The sequence below is a fragment of the Symphalangus syndactylus genome, chromosome 8 (genome assembly GCF_028878055.3).
Source record: "Symphalangus syndactylus isolate Jambi chromosome 8, NHGRI_mSymSyn1-v2.1_pri, whole genome shotgun sequence".
Lineage (NCBI taxonomy): Eukaryota > Metazoa > Chordata > Mammalia > Primates > Hylobatidae > Symphalangus > Symphalangus syndactylus.
This window is the reverse complement of record NC_072430.2, coordinates 46,345,717-46,369,378: the sequence shown is the minus strand read 5'-3', so window position 1 is coordinate 46,369,378 and position 23,662 is coordinate 46,345,717. Positions and strand designations below refer to the sequence as shown.

At 44.9% G+C, this 23,662-nt stretch overlaps 2 protein-coding genes across 2 annotated transcripts in view; one reads left to right on the top strand and one right to left on the bottom strand.

The window, feature by feature from the left end:
• Positions 1-9,500, bottom strand: part of MED6 (mediator complex subunit 6) — a 60,003-nt gene extending 50,503 nt beyond the window's left edge. Inside the window, exon 1 of the mRNA XM_063644399.1 lies at positions 9,242-9,500. The gene's annotated coding sequence lies outside the window, so the exon portion shown is untranslated. The remainder of the gene's footprint in view (positions 1-9,241) is intronic.
• Positions 9,501-9,851: 351 nt separating this feature from the next.
• The window catches only part of TTC9 (tetratricopeptide repeat domain 9), a 31,156-nt gene continuing 17,345 nt past the window's right edge, over positions 9,852-23,662 (top strand). The window contains exon 1 of the mRNA XM_055288966.2: positions 9,852-10,750. Coding sequence (XP_055144941.1) covers positions 10,345-10,750 — 406 coding nt within the window. The 5' untranslated portion in view covers positions 9,852-10,344. The remainder of the gene's footprint in view (positions 10,751-23,662) is intronic.

The following is a 23,662-nucleotide window of genomic DNA, read 5'->3' as shown; positions in this document are numbered from 1 at the left end:
AGCTGATCCTCAATAAGAGGGCAAAGAGCCCAGTTGGTGCAGAGGTCAACCTCCCAAGACATAAAGCCAACAGAAAAAACAGGGAATGGACAGCAGAGGGTGGCACAGTGTTGGAGCATCTTGGGATTGGAGAGAATCAAAGATCATCCAGGAGCATCCACCAGGCATTCTGCAGAGATCCTCTTTACTGCAGGAATACCAAAAACTCTACGGGAGGTAAAGAGCATGGCCTTTGGGGTAAGGCAGACCTGCTTCCAAGCTGTGTGACCTTGGTCAAATTACTGAACCTCCGAAAACCTCAGGCTTCTTCTAAGTTGAGCCTCAGAACAACAACCTCATGGGTATGGGTGAAATTAAGTGACATACACAGAGGTGTGGAGACTAGCCTTCTCCCTGACAGGTAAGCTACTGACTTAGTTAAATATGAAAGATTTGATGCATCAGAGTCACACTGCAACCTAACTTTTCAACTAGTTAAGTGGTTCATCAAAACATCTTTGTTACTACTTAAATACCCATTGACTGAGGCCTGATGAAATACATTCTGATGCACTCATAAAAACACATACTATATAGCTATATTTTAAAATGTAGCAGTTCTGTATACTGAAATACAGTGATTTCCAAGATAATACTTATGATTGAAGATATATTACATTGAAAGCTAGAGAGACAGGTAATCTCTATCTCTGGAGTGACACATAAAAATCAAGTAATAGTGGATGCCATTGGGAAAGATTTTGGAGGGCTGGGGCCAGGGGAGAAGGAACACATAGTATTTTTAATATATATTCCATTATATAGAGTACTGTTTGAATTTTTTCCTATGTACCTATACTATCCTTAAAAAAAAACTAAAAAGGCCAGGTGCAGTGGCTCACGCCTATAATCCCAGCACTTTGGGAGGCAAAGGCAGGCGGGTCACTTGAGGTCAGGAGTTTGAGACCAGCCTGGCCAACATGGCGATACCCCATCTCTACTAAAAATACAAAAATTAGCCAGGCATACTGGCACATGCCTGTAATCTCAACTACTTGTGAGGCTGAGGTGGGAGGACCACTTGAACCCGGAAGGTGGAGGTTACAGTGATGGCACCCCTGCACTGCAGCCTGGGGTGACAGGGTGAACCTCCATTTCAAAAAAAAAAAAAAAAACCTTCCTTGACACCAAGAGTCTTTAGAGTTGGTGTCTTGTATTCTTCTGTTTCTTCCATTTATTCCACAACCATTACAGAATGCTTGTTAATATATATACTAGGTGCTTGGCTACAAAAAGAATAAGACACAATCCCTGCTTTCAAATAGCTACAGTCTAGTTGTAGAGACAAAAAAGCAAGCAGATAACCATTATGCAGTGTAATGAGTATGGCTTATCTTATTTTCCTTATTTAAAATGTGAAGACATACACAGACATCCAGTTCCACTTAAGCTCTTTTCCCACTGCAATTATCACATTCTAACAGCCTATGTAATTATTTATTTATAAATAAATTACATAAATTCAGTCCTCCCTCATTCTATGAAGGTGACAATTTTTGCCTTTTTAATTCATTGATCTCCAACACCTAAAACAGTGAAATATTTCAATAGAAGTTTGTTGAATGAATGTTGAATAAATAATTGCTATGCAGTATAAAAGCATGAAAAGGGAGCTACCAGAACATAACAGAATGAACACCAACCTTGTATATGGAAGTCAGTGGGACTTCATAGTGGAAGTGACATTTGTGCCAGGTCTTTTGGCAAATCTGGGTGACTTTGACTGGAAGACCTAATATTCTAAGAGCAAGCAAATGAGAAATACAGAAACATGAAACACGTAGGAAACAGTAAGTACAAAGGCATAGAGAGATAAGAATAGTACATCTGGAAAACTAAACATATGCCAATAAATATTGTTTGTTGATAACTGTGTAAGCTGGGTGATAGGTTCTTAAAGATTCATTATGCTACTCTTTTTTGTGTGTATGTTTAAATTTGTCCATAATACAAAGTTAAGAATAAATTAATAAACTATGTTTTAATGAGTATAAAAGAATAGAAAAAAGAATTTCTCTCTTCCAACGTCTATATATATAAATCTCAGAGAAAACGCTGATTGTCTCTACTTGGTCCATGTGCTTCTCTCTGAAAGCAATCACTATGGTGTAGGAAGACAGAATAACATAACGGGCTCAAGCCTGGAATAGGTACTAGCAAGTGGGTGGGGGTAACAGGGGCAGTGTAGGGAGCTAGAGTACAGCATGATTGACAGTTCCACCTGACCACATGGAATAGGGGAAAGAAGAGTGTCCTAAGGAAGGTTGGTAGCTGATCCAAATAAATGATATCATGGTCCCAAGGAGGGCTTCAACTGATACTGGAGATGAGGCAGTCAGAGAACGGATTGGGTGGTAGGAGACAATGGAGATAGCTAGAGAGGCCTTATTTTTCTAAATAAGGTCAGGCTGAATCAGGCTCTGGAATCATAGAGAAATTTGTTGTTGGGTTGGGGTTGTGAGCAGAAGGTAGAATGAACGAAAATGTGAATCTCACATTAGCTACATCTGGACACAAAATACTCAAAAATCTCCTGCTTTCCCATAGAGGGATATTTGAAGATTGAATATGGATAACAACTTTTAATGAAAATGCTATAATTTTTCACGTAAATTGTAATGTTTGATGCAATTAGAAAAACATCCCCAAAATAGCTTTGATTTGGTTGTCATGTGACCAAACTCTGAATAGCTTAGCTTAGTACAAAAGATATTCAAATACATGTCTCACATATGCTCAAGAGATTGAGCTGAAGGAAGAGACAAAGCAGCCCAAGCCATCTATTTAGAAGGTACCCAAGCTCCAGAGTGAGTGTGGAGAGAAAGGTGCCTCCAGTCTTCCAAGACCAGTGGGTAGCAGAAGAGTCAAAGACTCCAAGAGGCAGAAACAAGATCCAGAACTGGGGCAGACACAATGCTTGAAGCCTGTAAAGGAACATTGTGCCTTCTACTGTTGACCATGCAAAGGCCTTTCCTTCAAAACTGTTCCACACACTTCTCTAGGAAATATTCCAGCATATCTCAGCAGTAATGAGCTGTTCCGCTAGTGATGTGAGCATCCACAGGATTCACTGGTGTGTGTTCAAGGCTAGCTTGTTAGGAAAGAAGAGACAGGTTTTGATGACACTGGGCCAAAGTACCATGAGTACTAGAAACGTGCCGTGTGGCCCAGTCATCTTTCTCCTTCGTGAGGTTCATGAAGAATCCATATATGCATGTGCCACTGACAGATGAGAAATTAAAATACCACTTTACAGTTACCTGAATAAATGCCCAATTTCTTAGTGTAGAACTCTTTTAAAAACAAAGTTAGAGGCCGGGCACAGTGGCTTATGCCTGTAGTCCCAACACTTTGGGAGTCTGAGGTGGGCAGATCACTTGAGGTCAGGAGTTCGAGACCAGCCTGGCCAACATAGTGAAAGTCCCTCTCTACTAAAATACAAAAATTAGCCAGGCGTGGTGGCATGTGCCTGTAATCCCAGCTACTCAGGAGGCTGAGGCACAAGAATTGCTTGAACCAGGGAGGCAGAGGTTGCAGTTAGCCGAGATCACGCCACTGCACTCCAGCCTGGGCAATAGAGTAAGACTCGGTCTCTGAAAAAACAAAACAAAAAAAAACAAAGTTAGAGCAAGAAGCCTATACTAAAGGCCTACAAGGGCCTTCTTCTCCCTGTGACATACCAAAATCTCACTTTCTTTCCTGCCACATTAGACAAGATGCAAGCAAAAAATGTACACTTAGCTATGCATTTGAGGAAGAGAAAACATGGCCAGATCCCAAGGGAAGGCCCTGATTCAGCTTACCTATTCCTGCTGCATTAAGAGAAAGCTGAATGGAGGTTCATACCTCTGTTCATGTTAAACATGGATCAATTGATTCTCTAGAAAAAACCCCTCTCTGGGAAAAGGTGAAGATTAGGAAAGAAGGGAAGATATTGAGCCTCCTGTTGGAAGTAAATGCTCAGTGCTGCCAAGTGAAAATAGCACTCAGGCAAAAGTTTTCTCAGCAAGGCAATTTACTTCTATAGAAGGATGTATCTCACAGATGGAGCAATGGCAAGAGCACACCAGACAAGGGAGGGTAAGGGAGTCTTATTCCTAACGCAGCTAGTCCCTACCTCTGTGTCTTTCCCCTATTGGCTAGACCACAAAGCTTAGACCACAAAGTCTAAGCTAATTCCAATTGCCTATTTTAAAGAGAGTGAGGGTACAAGCTGGAGTGGCAGGGTGAGTAGTTTCCGTGGGAAGGATGGTTACAGAGCAGGTGACTAAGAATGACTAAGGACAGAACAGGTGACTAAGGATGACTACCGACAAAAGAGGTGACAGAGGCTAGGAGGGGGTTGTTTACTGAAACTAGGGGCAAAGAGGCATAAAGAACAAGGAAGTTAAACTTTAAAATGGAAAACAAAGAACAGGGAAGCTAAACATACTGACATATTGGTTCTTTGAAGAGGAACTCAGAACTCATTGTACTTAACAATTTTTCTCCCTCTTGAATTTTAAAGGGAGTTTACAGGCTAAATTTTGAAGAGGAATTTACTGTATCCTACACTCCCTTCCCTCTAAACACTTGCTCCTCAAAATGTGGTCCATGGACCAGCAATATCAGCAGCACCTGACAGCTTGTTAGAAACATAATCTTGGTGCCGGATGTGGTGGCTCACACCTGTAATCCCAGCACTTTGGGAGGCTGAGGAAAGTGGATCACGAGGTCAGGAGATCAAGACACAGTGAAACCCCATCTCTACTAAAAATACAAAAAAATTAGCCGGGCATGGTGGCACGTGCCTGTAGTCCCAGCTACTTGGGAGGCTGAGGCAGGAGAATCACTTGAACCTGGGAGGCAAAGCTTGCAGTGAGCCGAGATCATGCCACTGCACTCCAACTTGGGTGACAGAGTGAGACTCTGTCTCAAAATAAAAAAAATTAAAAAAAATAAAAGAAACATAATCTTGGGCCCCAGCCTAAATTAACAGAGTCAGAAAACTGCATTTTAATAAGCTCTCCAAGCAATTCATATACACATTAAAGTTTGAGAAGCACTGAGATTCTTTTTCATATTTTTTGTATTTTTTTATTTCAATAGCTTTGGGGGTACAAGTGGTTTTTCGTTACAGGAATTGTATAGTGGTGAATTCTGAGATTTTAGTGCACCATCACCCAAGTAGTGTACATTGTACCTAATGTATAGTTTTGGTTTTTTTTTATCCCTAGGCCCTCCCCACTCTCCCCCTTCGGAGTCTCTAAAGTCCATTATACCACTCTGTATGCCTTTGCGTACTCATAGCTTAGCTCCCACTTATATATGAGAACATACAGTTTTTGGTTTTCCACTTTTATGTTACTTCACTTAGAATAATGGCGTCTGGCTCCATCCAAGTTGCTGCAAAAGACGTTATTTCGTTCCTTTTAATGGCTGAGCAGTATTCCATGGTATATACATACCACATTTTATTTATCTACTCATTAGTCAATGGGAACATAGGTTTCTTCCACATCTTTGCAATTGTGAACTGTGCTGCTATAAACATGCATGGAGAAGCACTGAGTTTCTGACTCTGAAGTTCATGCTCAGATTTTCCGTCATTTGGGTCTATTCTCACTTCCTAAAATAGTGCTCTGCATATGGCCAATGGTTAATGAAAGAATGTTTAAGAAATTCTTGTTGGCATTTATTTAATTCCATTTGAAGGGAGAAGACCATTTCCGGGAAGCCAGAACACGTTTACCAATGAGTGGCTTAAACAGAGACAGAAGCATACTAACAACAAGCAAACAGAACAATTCTAGACATACACAGACAACTCTGTGGAGTGAGTGGGACAGATGGGCATAGTAAATCTACTCTCACTCCATGCTACTGCTCTTAATATTCCCTCCCTTCCTCGTTCATGCTTACCATTATCGGACCTACTACTAAGCTCTTGTGCTGAGTTCTGCTTCATACACAGGGTAGTAATGCATGGGTTACATGTTTTTCATAGCCGTGTCCTCAAATCCAAAATCTACAAGTGAGATACTGCACCATTAAGCCAGCACATAGTGGGAAAATAAAAAGCAATTCGGCATGTCAATATTTCTTACCTTTAAATGGTTGTGACCACTGTGACCCAATTCATGTCTTATTTCTGACAGGAGCCAAATCCCAGGCCTGGGTCTTTATCCAATATTTGCCTCCTGTAGCCTGTCCTATCTAAGTTATTTTAAGGACTGGTAACAACAAAAATTCAGAGTGCCCAACCTCCAATTTCTTCTCTTTGCTCTACCTGATGCAATACCTTAAAGTAAAAAGAGCCGGGGGTTGGCAAATATTTATGAATTAACTGGAGTTCTGTCATAACATTCTTATGGGATCCGATAATGACAGGATTTAAGAGCAATAACGAAAGTTACCATCTGTTGAGCACTTATGATATGCTTCACAACAACCCTATGAAGTAATTAGTAGTCCCATTTAATGAATGAGGAAATTAAGTTTTCAGAAGTTGAATAACTTGCCCAGGAAATAGTCAAGATAGAATTCCAGCTAACACTTGTCTGAGTCTAGACTCTCTTAACCACTGAACTTATATGATGTCTCACTTGTAAGATACCACTGCTGACGCACTGAGTGAGCAGAGAATCATCCACCCTCTCCAGGGATAATGTGAGGATCAAATGAGATGAAAAATGTCAAAGCATTTAGGAAAGTAAAGAAATATAAGATATAATTTAGCACGCTAAAATTGTGTCCAACTAAAAGCCCTAGGTTCTCTATAAACGACAACGGTATATGTGAAAAATGTTCACCTTTATAATTAGAGCTACCTCATTTAATTCTATACACATTTTTAATTTATCAAATTAGAAAATATTTCCTAAGAGCTCACCCTTGATGTTGGCAAGGAGGCGGTGAAACTAGCACATTGCTGGTGGCAGCATAAGTTAGTACAATCTTTCTGAAAAGCAAGTTGACAATGTGTTTCGAGACTTTATTAAAACTTGAAATAATGTTTTGTAAGAAAAAATAAATTAGGGGCTGGGCACGGTGGCTCACGCTTGTAATCCCAGCACTTTTGGAGGCCGAGGTGGGCGGATCACGAGGTCAGGAGATCGAGACCACAGTGAAACCCCGTCTCTACTAAAAATACAAAAAAAATTAGCCGGGCGTGGTGGCGGGCGCCTGTAGTCCCAGCAACTCGGAGAGGCTGAGGCAGGAGAATGGCGTGAACCCGGGAGGCGGAGCTTGCAGTGAGCCGAGATTGCGCCACTGCACTCCAGCCTGGGCGACAGAGCGAGACTCCATCTCAAAAATAAATAAATTAATTAATTAATTAATTAAGACAAAAATTTAAGTATAAAGATAGTTAAGAGCATAGATTCTGGAGCCAAATTTCTTGGGTTTAAGTCCCAGCTCCACTACTCATTAGCAGTGTAATCTCAGGCAAGTCTCTGTGACTTGGTGTCTAACATGAGGATAACAATAGCACTGATTTCACTAAGTTATTATGAAGATTCAGTGGATTATTATATGTTAAGTGCTTAACCCAATGCCTGGCACAATGTAAATACTGTATGTAGGTGATATCTATTATTTTTATCTCAGTGTTATTTATAATAGCAAAACCTGTCTGACTATAGAAGAATGCTTAAGTACACTATGGTACACTTACAGTGGAACTTTTTTTTTTTTTTTTTTTGAGATAGAGTCTCCCCCTGTGGCCCAGGCTAGAGTGCAATGGCATGATCTTGGCTCACTGCAACCTCTGCCTCCCGGGTTCAAGCGTTTCTCCTGCTCAGCCTCCCAAGTAGCTGGGATTACAGGCACCCACCACCACGCCCAGCTGGTTTTTGTATTTTTAGTAGAGATGGGGTTTCACCATGTTAGCCAGGCTGGTCTTGAACTTCTAGTCTCAGGTAATCCGCCCACCTCCGCCTCCCAAAGTGCCAAGATTACAGGCGTGAGCCACTGCACCCGGCCACTTACAATGGAATATTGTACAGAATATTAAAAATTAGGCTTTAAAAGAATATTTAATTACATATAATGTAAAGTAAAAAGCACAGGAAGCAAGCCTGGGGAACATTGCAAGACCCTGTCTCTACAAAAAAAAAAAATTAACCAGGGGTGGTGGTGTGCACCTATAGTCGAAACTCCTTAGGAGGCTAAGGTAAGAGGTGAGAGGATCCCTTGAGCCCACGAGTTTGAGGCTGCAGTGAGCAATTATCATGCCATTGCACTGCAGCCTGGGTGACAGAGAAAGACCCTGACTCAAAAATAAAAAAGAAAAGAAAACAACAACAACAACAAACAGTAAATGAATTGTGTATATTGTTCCATACCACTTATGTTGGCTAAAAGAGCACTTTTTACAAATATAGATGCCTAGAAAACAACTGGTAGGAATCACATCAAAATATTAACAAAGAATACAACTGGGTGTAGACTGGGGGGTTCTTTATACTTTACTGTATTTTCCAAAATCTCTACAGCAGTGTTTCTCACACTTTAATAGGTAAACAAATCACCGGGTATGCTCGTTAAAATGCAGCTTCTGGGTTAGTAGGTGTGGGATTTTCAGATTCTGCATTTCTGATAGGTTCTCCTGTGATGCTGATGATATTGGCCCAAGGTCTACACTTTGAGTAGGAAGGTTTTAAAGCAGCATATCTGAACCAATATACTGGTTAACTGAGACCCACCCTCAGAGTTTCTGATTTCGTAGGTCTGGGGTAGGATCCTAGGATTTGCATTTCCGTTTCCCAGGTGATGCTGACACTGCAGGTCTGGGGACAGCACTCTGACAACCGGTGCTCTAGAATCTTTCTTTTTCTTAACATTAAGGAAGGGAGGGCACTAAAAAATATGTCAGGCTTCTCCATTGCCTCCAAAATCAAATCGAAACTCTTCATCCAAAAGCTCCCATAATCCAACCCAATCATTTCCCACTACTTCTCTTTAGGTCATAAAATCAAACCACTATGTCCTAAACACACCTGAGATTTCGGACATCAGGACTTCAGCTGGATTTCCTCACTCCGACTACGCCACTTCCTTCTATTTCCTCATGCCAAATCCTACCTAGCCTTCAAGGTCCTCAAATGCTATTTCCTCCATAAAGCCTCCTGATCCACCACTACTCAAAAAGCTACCTCTCCCTCCCCTCCTCAGGGCTGCACAGCACTTTTCGTTCCTCCCCAGCGACAGGCACCATCTGTACCTGGTCCAGCGACTCTACCGGTGGGTGGTGTATCTTCGCCTGTAGACTGGGAGTTTCTTGAGGTCAGGGGAGTGACTTGCCTATCTTTGCCTCTTAGCCTTAGCAGATCCCCAATGGACAGCTGACACTCGGAACTGACCAAAAGAAGGAAGGAATGGGACCTCCTGAGGAAGGGCACAGAACTGTCCTGTAAATGGAAACTAGACCGGACGCACGCCAAGCCGATGACCCACAGTAACAGGTGTTCTCCATCTCTGATGTCTGTGATTCATCCTGCACAGCTGCGCGCACACAGTGCACGCATACACAGGCTCCCAGAATACGGCGCCCCACACGCTGTACAGCACGTCGCGTTCTGGACGCCCCGGCAGCCACACACACCGAGACACAGCTCAGCGACAACCTGGATCCACAAAAAGGAGGCCCTGCCCCCTTAAAAATACTAACACCTTACTGCAAAGAACTAGCAGCTACGGCTTGCGCCTGCGCCCCTTGTTCCCCGCCGCACCTTTTCTTGTAGTTAAGAAATCTATTTCTGCACGCATTTTGTCGCCGCCGCCCCCATCCCTACACACACACACACACACACTCTCCCCTTCCCCCTACACCTACCCGCCCCCACCTCCTTTCAGACTAGGCGCGCCTCGCAGAGCGGGATTGAATGCGAAAGAACGGGGCCGTCTTTGTCATTAATCCTCCCCTCCTTCGGGCGAGCCAAGCTTCTTCCGGGTCAGCGACCATCCCCGCCACCCCACTCGGGGCCACGGTCCCCCCGCAGCGCTAGCCCCGGGCCCGCGAGCACCGGCCCCCGCCACCCGCAGGTTGCGGAGGGAGAAGGGCGGGAGCGGGCGGCGCGGAGCCGGGAGGCGGGGGAGGGGCCGGCGTCCGAGGCGGCGGCGGCGGCTGCTGCGGCTGGAGCAGCCTCTGGCAGCAGCGGGGAGAATGGAAGTGCGGGGCGTCAGACCGCCGCGGGGTGTCACGGCCGCCACGAAGCCTGCGAGGCGAGGGGCCGGCGCCCGCGGCTTTTAAACCCGGGAAGGCGCGGCGGCGGCGGCGGCGGCGGGCAGATCGCGGCGCGCACCAGGCGCCGGGGCGGCGGCCGAATGGAGAGAAAGGGCTCGGCGGCCGGGGCCAAGGGGAACCCGAGCCCGCCCGCGGCCGGAGAGGGGCAGCGGCCACCGCCGCCGCTGTGCGTCCCGGGCGGCGGCGGAGGAGCCCCAGCTAGGGGCCAGGTCGGGGCGGCGGCCGAGCCGGCCGAGCTCATCCGACGAGCGCACGAGTTCAAAAGCCAAGGGGCGCAGTGCTACAAGGACAAGAAATTCCGTGAAGCCATCGGCAAATACCACCGGGCGTTGCTGGAGCTGAAGGGGCTGCTGCCGCCCCCCGGGGAACGGGAGCGGGACTCGCGCGCGGCCTCCCCGGCTGGGGCCCTCAAGCCCGGCCGCCTCTCGGAGGAGCAGAGCAAGACGGTGGAAGCCATCGAGATCGACTGTTACAACAGCCTGGCAGGTGAGCCGCGCCGCGCCCCCCGCCCCGCGGTCCCGGTTCTTCGGCCCGGTCCCTCCGCGGACCACTGCGGCGCTCCCGCGGTGCAGATTCTCCTGCTGTGACTGTGCTGCTCTGAGGAGAACCCGGGAGGGAGGCGCTTTGGAAAAAGTGTGACTTTCAGGATTATGCCTTTCAAAGGCCATAGTCATCTCTTGTCCCTTCGCTAGCAGACATCGTAAATCTCACCTAGAAATGACAGGATAGATAGAAGGGGACCCAGCTGGCCTGGCTATGGCTGCTGCTGCTACTGCTCACCAGTGGACCTGGGTCGAAAATGCAGAAGCAGCGCCCGGGGTGGGCCCCCGCACCCACCGCTAGCCCAGCTTTTTCCTGCGGGTGGGTGCCAAGGGAGGCCTCGCACCTGTCTGCTCTCCTCAGGTAGCATGAGCACCAGGATTGGTCCTCGCCTTTTCCCCAACTAACCGCATCCCTGTAGGTAAGATCTTCCCCAAGTTTTTTGGCCCCAGTAGCAAAGGGGAGTTTGACACCATGCCTTCAGCATCTTGAGCAAAATGGATTCCAGAATGCCACTTTCTTCTCTCTGAGCTCTGCTGGGGCTCCCGGTTGCCAGGTGAAGATCGCAATCTCAAAGGAAGCTTGGTTCATGGTTGGGCTTGAACTATGCTGCATTCTCCCTCTCCTCCCTGCCCGTTTCTCACTATGTGTAGCATCAGTCCTCACGCCAGCTGGCTGCTAGGGGTGAAGGAAAAGGGGGCCTTTCTCTTGGGCAAAGAAGGTGTACATTCCAACATTCCCTTTGGGGACAAGAGCCAAAATCAGGCATTTAAAAATTTTTTAATTTAGGCGCAGGAATATTTAAAGTCTTTTAAGAAAGGAAGAGTCTGGCTCTTGCCAGGGCCTTCCTGGGAGAAGGTGGGAGAGGTTGGCAAAGGCAACTTGAAAAGCATTCTGTCCTCTTGCCCCATTTGGTGAGATTTTGGCATGGTCAACCTTCTCCGACCAAATAAAGGGCAGTTCCTCCTAGTTCCTAACATGTAAGGTTGCCTAAACTGTCTATGGACAGTTAGAGCAGGGTAGGAGTGAAGAGTGACTGGGCGTGGCAGGGGATGGTGAATGTGTCTGAAGCCCAGGCAGTGGAGGGGTGGGGTGAAAATAAATACTGGCAATTCTGCTCTGTCCTTAAATGCAGATCTCTCTGTTCCCTCTGAGGTTTCTAGTACCAGCCTACCTCTGTCTTCCCAGAATGCCATGTCCAGTCTCATCTTTGATCAGGTAAAACCCAGGCTATGGAGGCACTTTGTAAATTGTAGTTTACAGACTTAAAGGATTAATAGTCAGAGTAGTAGTAGCAGCAGTTGGAAGGAATGGTGGTACTAATAGCAATATTAGCTGTAATAGCAGCAGATAAAATTGTAGTACAGCAAAAATGGACTCTTTCAATCCATTATAAGATACAGCTTGAGTCCTTTAGTTCCCGTAAGTCTTTGGCATACTGGCTGCTGCCCTATGAATAGTTAAAGGGCAGAGCAGCCATGGGTGGAGGAAGAGGCACTGTGGATTGCTAATGCAGTGACTTTGGAGTGGTAATGGAGTCTTATATTTAGTTAGTATTATCCATGGACATTCTAGGGCTGCCAGCCAGTGGCTAGCACTGCCTGCCCTCCACCCCAGACGTGGTTACATTTCCATGGTGAAATCAAAGATGTGTCCTTGGTCAGGCCAGCCCAGTCAGGGCGGGGCTGAAATCTGGATAGCTCCACCACGCCCATCCTCACCTCACACACTGGAAAACTTCAACTGTGAGAGAATGGAAAGTAGCAATAGCAGATATTCCCCTCTGCTGCCTTCTCTAGTGCTCACCACTTATATTAATAATTAATTGTGTGTGCTGTTAGGCATCCTCCATTGTCTCTTTAAATCTTTATAATCTAGATAAAAGAAATATGATCATCAGTTTTGCAGAGAAAAAGCTCAAGGCTCTGGAGCCATTCTTCTCCAAAGGCAATGTTCTTGTCATCATACTTCGATGCACAAAGTCAGCATCCTCTGGGCCTCTGTCTCACTTGAGCCCGGTTTCAGGTAGGCTTCAAAGCCTTGCACTTTGGAAATTCCTTTGGGAGATCTCAGGCCTGGTAACCAGGAGAAAGAAATAGAATACTTTGATTCAAGGCTCTAACGGTCTATTTCCAAATGTCAAGTTTCACAAAAGAAGGAAAAGAGTGATTATAAGCAAAGCAGTTTTGTCAAAGCCGAAATCTGTATCCTGTATAGAAAATTCAGCTAGGAGGATGGTTCCACTTAAAAGTCACTCTGGGGCCAGGCACAGTGGCTCACGCCTGTAATCCCAGCACTTTGGGAGGCCTAGGCGGGTGGATCACAAGGTCAGGAGATGGAGACTATCCTGGATAACACGGTGAAACCCCGTCTCTACTAAAAATACAAAAAATTAGCTGGACGTGGTGGTGGGCGCCTGTAGTCCCAGCTACTTGGGAGGCTGAGGCAGGAGAATGGCATGAACCCAGGAGGCAGAGCTTGCAGTGAGCCGAGATCGCACCACTGCACTCCAGCCTGGGCGACAGAGCGAGACTCCATCTAAAAAAACAAACAAAAAAAAGTCCCTCTGGGAGAAATAGAAGCCTTATGTTTGTTTCCTTCAGGGCTATGTATAAAATCAGTGATGACTATTTCAGAAGTCCCAGCTAATAGGAAAGTATCCTTTCTTGTTAGATTACAAAATAATCATGCCTATGATACGTATTTTCTTTTGTAAAACACTAAAACGTTTAAAGAAGAAAATACACGATTACCTCTAATCCAGTTAGAAACCCATTGTGGTGTATTTCCTTCCTGTATTTTTTTCTGTGAATAAATGTAAACAGTTTACAAAGCTGAGGTCCTCCTGTGTATACAATCAGGTATCCTGCTTTTAATCCCATTTATTTATGTCAGAAGCATTTTCACGTTTCATGAAAATATTTTCATGAAGATTATTTTAAATGGCAACAGAAAACTTTTACATGTGTATTTATACTTCTCATTGGCTAGAAAGGAAGGAAAGATGATCACTGGTATTGCTGTTAGAGCCGGAACAGTGCAGCATGGCCCATGAGATACATTTTCCCCTGTGTGCCTGCTAAAGGGAAGGAGACCAGCAACTGGAGGTTTATTCTGGAAGAAAGGCCGCTGACCCTTCCACCAGGGCTGCAGCACCAGCTGAGTAGCCCAACAAGCTCCAGGTTCTGGGGGAGTCTGAATATATTTAATCAAGGATCCGTCCTCTTTCTACACAAAGCTGTGCATAGAGAGAGAGGACTGGGTTTTAGGAGGAAGTTGGACTACTAGCCCAGAAGTACCTGGAAAATTAAGCTGTGTTACTAAGGGCATCGCTGCTCTAAACAAGAGGTGGTTTTGAGGCTTCTGGAATAAATCTAGGCTCAGTGAACCCTTGTACTCCACATGGAAGCCTCCAAAAGAATAGCAAGGGGACAGCTAGAATGTGCTAAAAGATGTCGGTCTAAAAACCTATTTGGATGACTTGAGGGGACGCATGAAGGGTGTGCAGGCAATTTGCAAAGGGCTGCAGGTTGTGGTCTCTTCTGGCTGGGATTTCCTTTTGGTTGGAAGAGATCTGGCCAGTTGTGCTGGGCCCCTGGATGTGATTTTTGCGTATGTTGTTTTCCAATAAATTCAAAGAAATAGGTGGGGATCGTTCTGTTTCTACAGAATTTTGAATGATCCTGATACAATGATTAGAAAAGATATCCTGACCTTCCTGGGGAGACATAGGAATCTGATCTTTACCGAGGCTACAAAGGAAGCATGTATTGGCCTGTTGATGGACTCTTCTTGACATTGAACAAGACACAGGACTCCCCTGGGGCCTTGGAATGTTCTGTGTAGAACCCTTTGAAGGGCAGAGCCTTTTGCCCTACATCTGTTCCTGTGGGGCTTTGGTGGCTCCAGCTGAAGTGTGATCAAAGGGATACAACACACAATGACTTTGTTGGTATTTTCAAATGATGTCCGAGGCTCGAATGCCAGCAGTAGAGATGGAAGTCAACAAACCATGGCATTGGACCTGAAGGGTTGGAGCTTGTGCCTCTGTCCCTGGGATACCTTGTGACCTTGGATAAGCCCCTGCCATTTCACTTTACCTCCATTTTCCCATCTACTCAGAGCTATGTTTAGGAGACTTCTGTTGATCTTACCAAAGGGGCAGCTAATATCCATTGATCCCAATTGAAGCCTTGGGATGGGGATGTGGCAAGGCCTAGAAGGAAGTCGCACTGGGAAATGCCTGGGATGGTGCTGGTTTGAAATAAGCTTTTCAGTGCTTGTGGACATGTCTTAAAGCCATGGGATCAGAGCCAGCCACATGATTTGCAGGGCCCAGCATGAAATGAAATGTAGGACTCTTTGTTGAAAAGGCAGGGAGGAAGTGTCGCTAAAGATCCTGAAAGATAAAGCTTTTTTCTTTCTTTTATTCTCTCTCTCTCTCGACTTGACATGGTGTTTTGTATTTGCTATTTAATGTCATTGCAAATAAAAAATTTTAAAAGTTAATTATTAGCATAGATTTTACTATTCTTTATATTGTGTGGTGCCAGTTTTAAATGAACTTATAAGAACACTTTACTTATATGAGGAATTATAAAAATTATACAGTTTACACTTCTGTAGCTCATACATGCATATGTATTTATTCTTACTAGAACTGTGGAAATGCTGCACCAAATAAACTAAACTATTTTTATTTCACTTTTTTATATGTGTACTTTATATGCATATTTCATATGTGCACTTTCTACCAGGCTTTCAGATGAGCCAGGAAAGGAAAAGGGACTACACGTGACCCTACCCTTTCCTTCTGTGTCATCAGTTTCAGCATGAGTGGTTGGCTAATATGGGGAAGCAACATAGGTAGGAAAGGATATAATAGGGTTCCTAGATTATTTGTGTTTCTGAGAACATTATTTTTTTTTCCACGTTTGAAGCCATTTCTAGTTTGAATGGAAAGAATGGCCCTTTGGGACTGGCAGCATATTCATTTAGTTATGGGCATAATTAAGTCTTGATGAACTCTCACGCATCATGGGGCTCCTAGAATTCTTTACTCATGGGGCATTGTGAATGCTATATGCAAATGGGGCAGCAAAGAGTGGTATTGTGCCCATATCCTCTGTCTCTGCTCATGCTGTGTTGTCCCATCAGACTTCACTCAAACAAAACGCAAGTTTAAAGAGAAAGTGACTAAGAATTTCAAGAAGGCAATAGCAGAGTATTAAATGAAGTACAGGTTCCTTCTGAGTGTGGGGCTCTATGCAACAGCACAAGTTGCCCACCCTTGAAGCCAGCCCTCAATGGGACACCAGAACATGGCTGGGTGGATACATCTGAGGTGGACAAAATTGGATACAGACTCTAAGGCAGAGTCTAAGAACAAAGGGTATTCAACAGATGTTGGTGTAAAGATGGATGAATTACAAATTTAAAAACTCAGTGGTGAAAAGGAGGTCAGGAGCTAGAGACAAGCAGTAACCTTGCAGTCAGAGGATGAATTCCTAGGGTAAGGACTGGTCAAAAGAAGGGAAAAGAATGTAGGCCTCATGCTAAGATGCTCAGCCAAGGTCTTGCCATCCCATGGGAGAGCTTGACTGGCTAAGCTGTTGTTGACCTGGGGCTGTTCCTTAGGTAGCACCTTGACCAATAAATCTTAAGGGTCAAGTAAATGGGGCTTGTAATACCTTCTTCCAAGGAAGAAAGTGAGAATTGAAACTTGCAGAATGCTTTCAAGGAAGGTACTGGGAAGAACATTACAAATTTAGACACTGGGCTGAGTTCCTAAAGTGGATTTGGAAGCTCCTTAGTCCACCTCCAAGGGAAATAAGTCAGGTGGCTTTTAGCCAGGAATTCTTTAGGACATCTTGAAATCAGAGTCCCTACAGCCAAAATACATGGGAGTGCCCCCTCCAAGGCAAGGAAACTCATCTGCAAAGCAGACAGGAAGGCCAAGATGTGGAGCAGCCAAAAGCAGCTCCCAGAGCTGTCACAGGTTGTGAGTGACCTCCAGATTCACTATAAGGAAATCCTCTCCTTACAGCTGTTCTCTTTCACCACCAGACTGTGCCTACTCCAAACAGCTAGGATGAAAACGGAATGTTTCAATCAACCAACTAGAGATTTCCTAAGCCCCTTTGGGAAGGCAGATGTCCATATTTGGAACAAAATTTTCCATTTCACCCAGAAGATTAGTGTGGCCCAGGCCCAGGCACGGAGCAGCAACTCTAAGGTCTAGCTCGGACAATGGCACCAGACTTAAAAAAGCCAAAGATAATGCTACAGGGATTAAAGGAGTGTAGCCAGGCCGGGCACGGTGGCTCATGCCTGTAATCCCAGCACTCTGGGAGGCCGAGGTGGGTGGATCACTTGAGGTCAGGAGTTCAAGACCAGCCTGGCCAACATGGCGAAACCCCATCTCTACTAAAAATACAAAAAAAATTAGCCGGGTCTGATGGAGCACACCTGTAATCCCGGCTACTCGGGAGGCTGAGGCAGGAGAATCGCTCCAACCCAGGAGGCAGAGGTTGCAGTGAGCCGAGATCGCGCCACTGCACTCCAGCCTGGGCAACAGAGTGAGACTCTGTCTCAAAAAAGAAATAAAAATAAAAATAAAAAAATAAAGGAGTGTAGCCTACCTTGTGGTATTTATATGGCCTCGGAATTATTTATTACCACTGTAAAGCTCACTATCTTATACAGACATACAATGTCATATCCCCACCAAAAGTGTGAAGTGGTACTAACAGCTCAAGATTTCTGTAAAATCAGAATTTTTGATTTTGGATCTGGATATGACCCCAAACCCTATATAGGTGCATGGATTCCCCTGTCAATACTACCAGCTTGTCATCCCACATGAGCTAGGCATTTCCAATGATAGGGATATTCGCCACCATCTGAAGCAAGCTTTTTGACAACCACCACCACCAAAACAACTGTAATAATAATGGTATCAGTAATGACAGAAAGGATTACCATGATGAGCCCAGTACATAGTAGATGTTCCACAGATGTGTTTGAAATGAGTGAAAATGCTTGTCCCAGCATCTGTCTCTTGTTAGGGATCCAATAAATTCAATCATTCCATTAATGTTTATTGAGCACTTAGTATACACCAGACTCCAGGCTTGGGGGCTGGGTATACAGCAGTTAATATGAAGGACAGGGTCCCCGCCTTACATGAACTTATGTATACATAATTTCGTTTGATCTGTACAACTCTGTGAGACAGAAAAGTCAGCCTTGGAACAGTTAACATCACTTGCCCATGGTCACATAGTGGTATATGGCAAACTGGGATTTCTCAACCACCGGGTCTGTAATTCCAAAGCCTGCAGGGCTAGCCATTCACCCTACCACCTCCGTCTTTAGGGGTTTCTTCCTTAGATAATAAAACTTGTCTCACTGAAATTTCTTTTAATCCATCAATATTCTACTCTTTGAAGCAACACAGAGTATATATCATCTCTGTAGCAAAGACAAGCTTTGACATTTTTAGGGTAACTCTCTTGCCCATCTTCCAGTCTTTCCTTCTGGCGATTAGACATCCTTTTACTGTGAACGTGCCTTGTGTGATTAGGACTCCCATTCCATGGCCATCCTGGGTGGTTAAGGGGAAAGTGTCCTGTGTTCTGAAACCAGGTCATTGTTTCCCTAGGTCCTCCCATGTTAGTAGGAAGGTGACCTGAATTTGTATGGACAGTGGGGAGTGAGAAGCCCTGTGAGTCATAATTTCTAATGAACATAGAGACTGCAGAGTCCCCGCCCATGTCTCTCCTCTTTTCTTCTTCTCTTGCTTTAGGGTGTGTGAATTGCAGTTAAGAGGTCTTGAGAAATCGAAGTAGAAATGTGAAAAGTAGGAGTTCATTTCAGCCATTAAAGAATATACTTGGTTGGGCACAGTGGCTCACACCAGTGGTCCCAGCACTTTTGGAGTCCAAGGTGAGTAGATCACCTGAGGTCAGGAGTTTGAGACCAGCCTGGCCAACATGGTGAGACCCTGTCTCTACTAAAAATACAAAAATTAGCTGGGCATGGTGGCGCGTGCCTGTAATCCTAGCTACTGGGGAGGCTGAGGCAGGAGAATCACTTAAACCTGGGAGACAGAGGTTGCGGTGAGCCGAGATTGCGCCACTGCACTCCAGCCTGGGCGACATAACAGGACACCATCTCAAAAAAAAAAAAAAAGAATATACTTGATGAGGAAAATAAAAGGGGTGTTCTTTGAAGGCTAAAATTTCCCCAATTCTCTTCAGACATCTTCTTTAAGAACGTAGCAGAAGTGGGGCTTAGTGTAAAGGGACCTGGACTGCAAGTTCTGTCTCTAACTTTCTGTGTGCCTTGGATCAAAGAATTTTACCTCTTGGACCATGGTTTTCTGATTTTCAGAAAATTAAGGGTTGAATTCCAAGATCTCTAATCTGCTTTCCAGATCTTAAAGAAAAATTCTCCACATCATTCTTTCTGAACTGTGTGGCCATTACATGGAATAGAGAAGTTCTATGTGTGCTTAGAGATACTAGTCTCCAAAACCTATATTACTTGAAAAGGCAGAGTGCAGAACAGTCTTTAATATGATTTTCTTTGTGTAGAATTTTAATAAGAGAATAAACATATATGCTAGTACAGTGTTCGCATTCAAGAAAATTGTCTCAAGTCATACCAGAGAAGCAGTTAACTGTTACCTTTGAAAAATGAGGCTAGGCAAGGAATAGGGCAGAGAGATTTTAACTTTTTTTTTTTTTTTGAGACATAGTCTCATTCTGTCACCCAGGCTGGAGTGTAAGTAGCATGTTATCAGCTCACTGCAACCTCCGCCTCCCGGGTTCAAGCGATTCTCCTGCCTCAGCCTCCTGAGTGGCTGGGATTATAGGCTTGCGCGACCATGTCCAGCTAACTTTTTGTATTTTTAGTAGAGATGGGGTTTCGCTATGTTGGCCAGGATGGTCTCTATCTCCCGGCCTCAAGTGATCCCCCTGCCTTGGCCTCCCAGTGTGCTGGGATTACAGGCATGAGCCACCACACCCGGCCTAACTTTTTCCTTTAAATCTTTCTGTAATGTTTGACTTCTCTACCTACATGCATTATTACTTTTTTTTTAAGAAAAATGATGAATGAGTTATCTGTATAGAGAAATTATGAGTAATTTTGCGTTTTAAAAATCTTCCTGAAGAAAACATAACCTAGAAACATAATTTTAATGCCATTCTGGGTATTGTCATGCCCTGTCTATGCTTGTCAAGCAGCATTATCCCACAAAAAAAAGTTTGAATGCCTCAAACTTTCTCTTAATATCTCATAAAAAGACTTGTCTCCCTTTCTGCAGTGGCCACCATCCCAGTCCACACAAAGGGCTAGATTCTGGCAGCATGGTACCCCACAGAGTAGGAGTATGTCCCCTAGACTCTGTTGCACATTAGTGACAGTTTGAATCTTCTGGTGAGGCAAAGAAGAGAGTTGAGTGAGCACTTGTGATGTAAACTGGTTCTGAATGTTAGTAATATGTCTCTGGTGTCGAGGAAGGCAAGGTGTAGGTGCTCAGCATCCAAGGTTCTTGTTAGCTCCTGAGTCTAGAAATTCCGCATGTTGGAAGCTCAGCCAGAGCAGCGGAGCACCCAGAAGGAAGCTCACTCATTCATTGGATCTTTACTGGATGCTTGCTATGTCTCTCCACAGCCCAAATCTAAATCCTTTATGGTTTAAAAAAAAAAAAATACATGAAGTGGGGCAGTTGGGACCAGGGTTTTAGTCCAGGCTCTGCTGCTAACTTGTTCTGTGACTTTGAGCAAGTCACATCCTGCTGAGCCTCAGTTTCCCCATCTGTAAACACTGGGGGTTAGATCAGCTTCCTGCCAAGCTTTCTTTCAGAAGCATTGAACTATCCAGGATTTCAAAGGGCTTCTAGCAACCCCCTCCCTGCCTTGATCTTTCTGGGAGCAGTCGGATTTGGGGAAGGAAACAGGAGACAAGCTCTCTTTTATTCCAGCTTACTGGTATGTGCTGACAATAAGTATTAAACGATCCCAACTGAGATTTCCAAGGCAACCCTTGCAAATTTGGGGGTAAACCAAAGGGACATCAAAGCCTCCTTGGATGATACAGTCAAGCACTGGATTTCTGAGAGAAAACGAGTAGGAATTGAAGCCTATCTAAAATATTATCTGGGCCCTGGAATCTAAGTTGATGGCACCAAATAGTACTCATTGCTGCTGTATCTCCCTAGATTATCCCCAAATTCAACTAATCAAGCAGCCATTCAGCATCAGAAACCTGGCAATGCTGGCTATATTAGGCCAGGAAGTACCGGTAGCAGTGAAAACAAAAAAACGAAACAAAACACAACAAAAGCTTTTGATAAACAGACTGGCGAGAGTTTGAGAGAACAGTTGCTGGCTAAGTTCTAGCATCTCAGAGAGTTCCTACCCATGGCTCAAGGCTGGAAAGCCCTGGGGATTCTGGGCTGGATCTGAGCATTTGGGGATGTGATTCTGGGCTTGTTGCTTGTGTCCAATCAGAACTGCACTCCTTTCTCTAATGGATCTGCACCTGCAGGTTGTGGAGACTACAGGACCATTGGAAACTTGAATGGACTCTGATGCCCATACAGAGAGGGGGGTATCCCATGAGGATGGAAGGAAGATAGAACACAGAGGAAAAGACAGGAAGCAACCTAGACCTCAGAAAACCGGAGGGGTAATGTGGCGTAATGGAAACAGGTCTTTACGTAGTGAAATCTGAATCTGAATCCTAGCTTCCCTACTTCTTCCTCCATTAACCTTGGACAGGACCCAACCACTGTGGCTTCTGTTTCCATGACAGCATGTGAGTAATAATAATGTACCGCACAGCATTTTTATGGTGATTAAATTTAATGATACATGCACACATGCCTAGCACAGTGCCTGGCTCATAACAGAGGCTTAACAGATGCTAGTTAATACGTGAATCTAACTCCTACTCCAGCAGCATGAAGACAGAGGAAAATATAGGGAAAGAGGGGGAAAGAATGCAGCAAAGAAGGCTATGGGGAAACACGGGAAGCAAGTGAGCAAAAAGGTGAGGACAAAACAGGGGCCAGGGGAAAGAGTGCCATCTCCCTAAGTGTCTGCAAGACAGGGGAGGTGAGAAGGTATAAGCCAACAGCTTTTGGTGTGGACATTGTCCACCACCATGCCTGGTGTATTCCTGGTCAAGGGAGGCTGAGTGAACATATAACTCATCAGTTAGTTGAAAGACCACAGAGTTCCACCATGACCAAGAGCCCGTGGGTCAGGGGTCTGTGCCCTTTCCAGCTTCTCAGGATTTGGATCAGTCTAAGAAACACTTAGAAACGGTGGGTTCTAGGCACACATCATCTCCAGCCTGAGATTCTCCAAGTGAATAAGGCTCAGTTAGACAGTGCCTGTTCTCTGCCACTTTTCACACTTTGCCCCAGGATTCCCCCTGACCCTGCCTTTGAAATGAAACAGCAGGGAAAGAACTTCAGGCACTCTCACAAGTCAGACCAGTTGAGAATCTGACAGTGGAAAATAAGGATTTGCCTGCTGGGAAGAGAAGATACATGCTGTGATCATTTGAGTCCCCAGGGGAGCTTAACAAGAAAGAAGGCTTTCTGGTGGGAAGAGAAACAGAGGATGGCAGAGGCTCATAGGAGAAGGAGACATCCGACAGAGAAGCCATGGGGCTGGTAGCTTCGGGCCTGCCCCACCCACCCTCTTGTGCATCAGGCAGATGCCAGCTTACTGAGCTTCCTTACTGGGGTAGGTTGAAGAAAGTCCTTGGCTTAATCAGGCATCTTGGGAGTGAGAGCACTAGCAGGTGTGTCCCTTGGATCTGCTCACAGCTGCTCCTCCACCAAAACACCCAGGGTCCCTCATGACCCTAAGCATCCCCAGGACAGTGCGCCATGAAAAGGCAGTGCTTTCTGCCTAGGAAACCCTTCTCACACCTCTCCTCCCAAGTTCCTCTTCCCCTCATCCCCCAGCTCTCTCTGAAGGGATGATAATGGTTAGTGGTGACTTTTTAAAAATAGTTTCTGTCTGGGAGTGGTGGCTCATGCCTGTAATCTCAGCAGTTTGGGGGGCCAAAGTGGGTGAATCACCCGAGGTCAGGAGTTTGAGACCAGCCTGGCCAACATGGTGAAACCCTGTCTCTACTAAAAATACAAAAATTAGCTGGACGTGGTGGTGGATGCTTGTAGTCCCAGCTACTGAGGAGGCTGAGGCAGAAGAGTTGCTTGAACCCGGGAGGCGGAGGTTGCAGTGAGCTGAGATTGCACTACTGCACTCAAGCCTGAGCAACAGTGAGGCTCCGTCTCAAAAAAAAAAAATTTCTAATTACAAAAGTAAAGCATCATAGTTGCAGAAGTTATTGATACTAAAAGAAAAACCTTAGACAAATTAAATTTAGCAGAGTTTAATTGAGCAAAGAATGACTCGTGAATCGGGCAACCTCCCAAGCCCGAATAGGCTCAGAGAGACTTCAGTGCAGCCACATGGTGGAAGAAGATTTACGAAACAGAAAAAGGAAAGCCACTGTACAAAAAAATGGAAGCGAGGTACAGAAACAGCTGATACTTAACAGCTCTGCATTTGCCTTATTTGAACTCGGTTTGAACAGTCGGTTGCCTTTGATTGGCTAAAACTCAGTTGATTGGCATAAGAGTAGGTTGCAGACTGTTTACACATCCAGCTAGTTTTCAGTTTACTATGGTTCATTATGTACAAAGAAACCTTTAGGCCAAACTTAGAATATGTAAGGAGGCAGCTTTAGGCTAAATTTAATTTAGCATTGAAAATATAAGAAATTACAAAGAAGAAGCCCAGGCTCAGTGGCTCCCGCCTGTAATCCCAG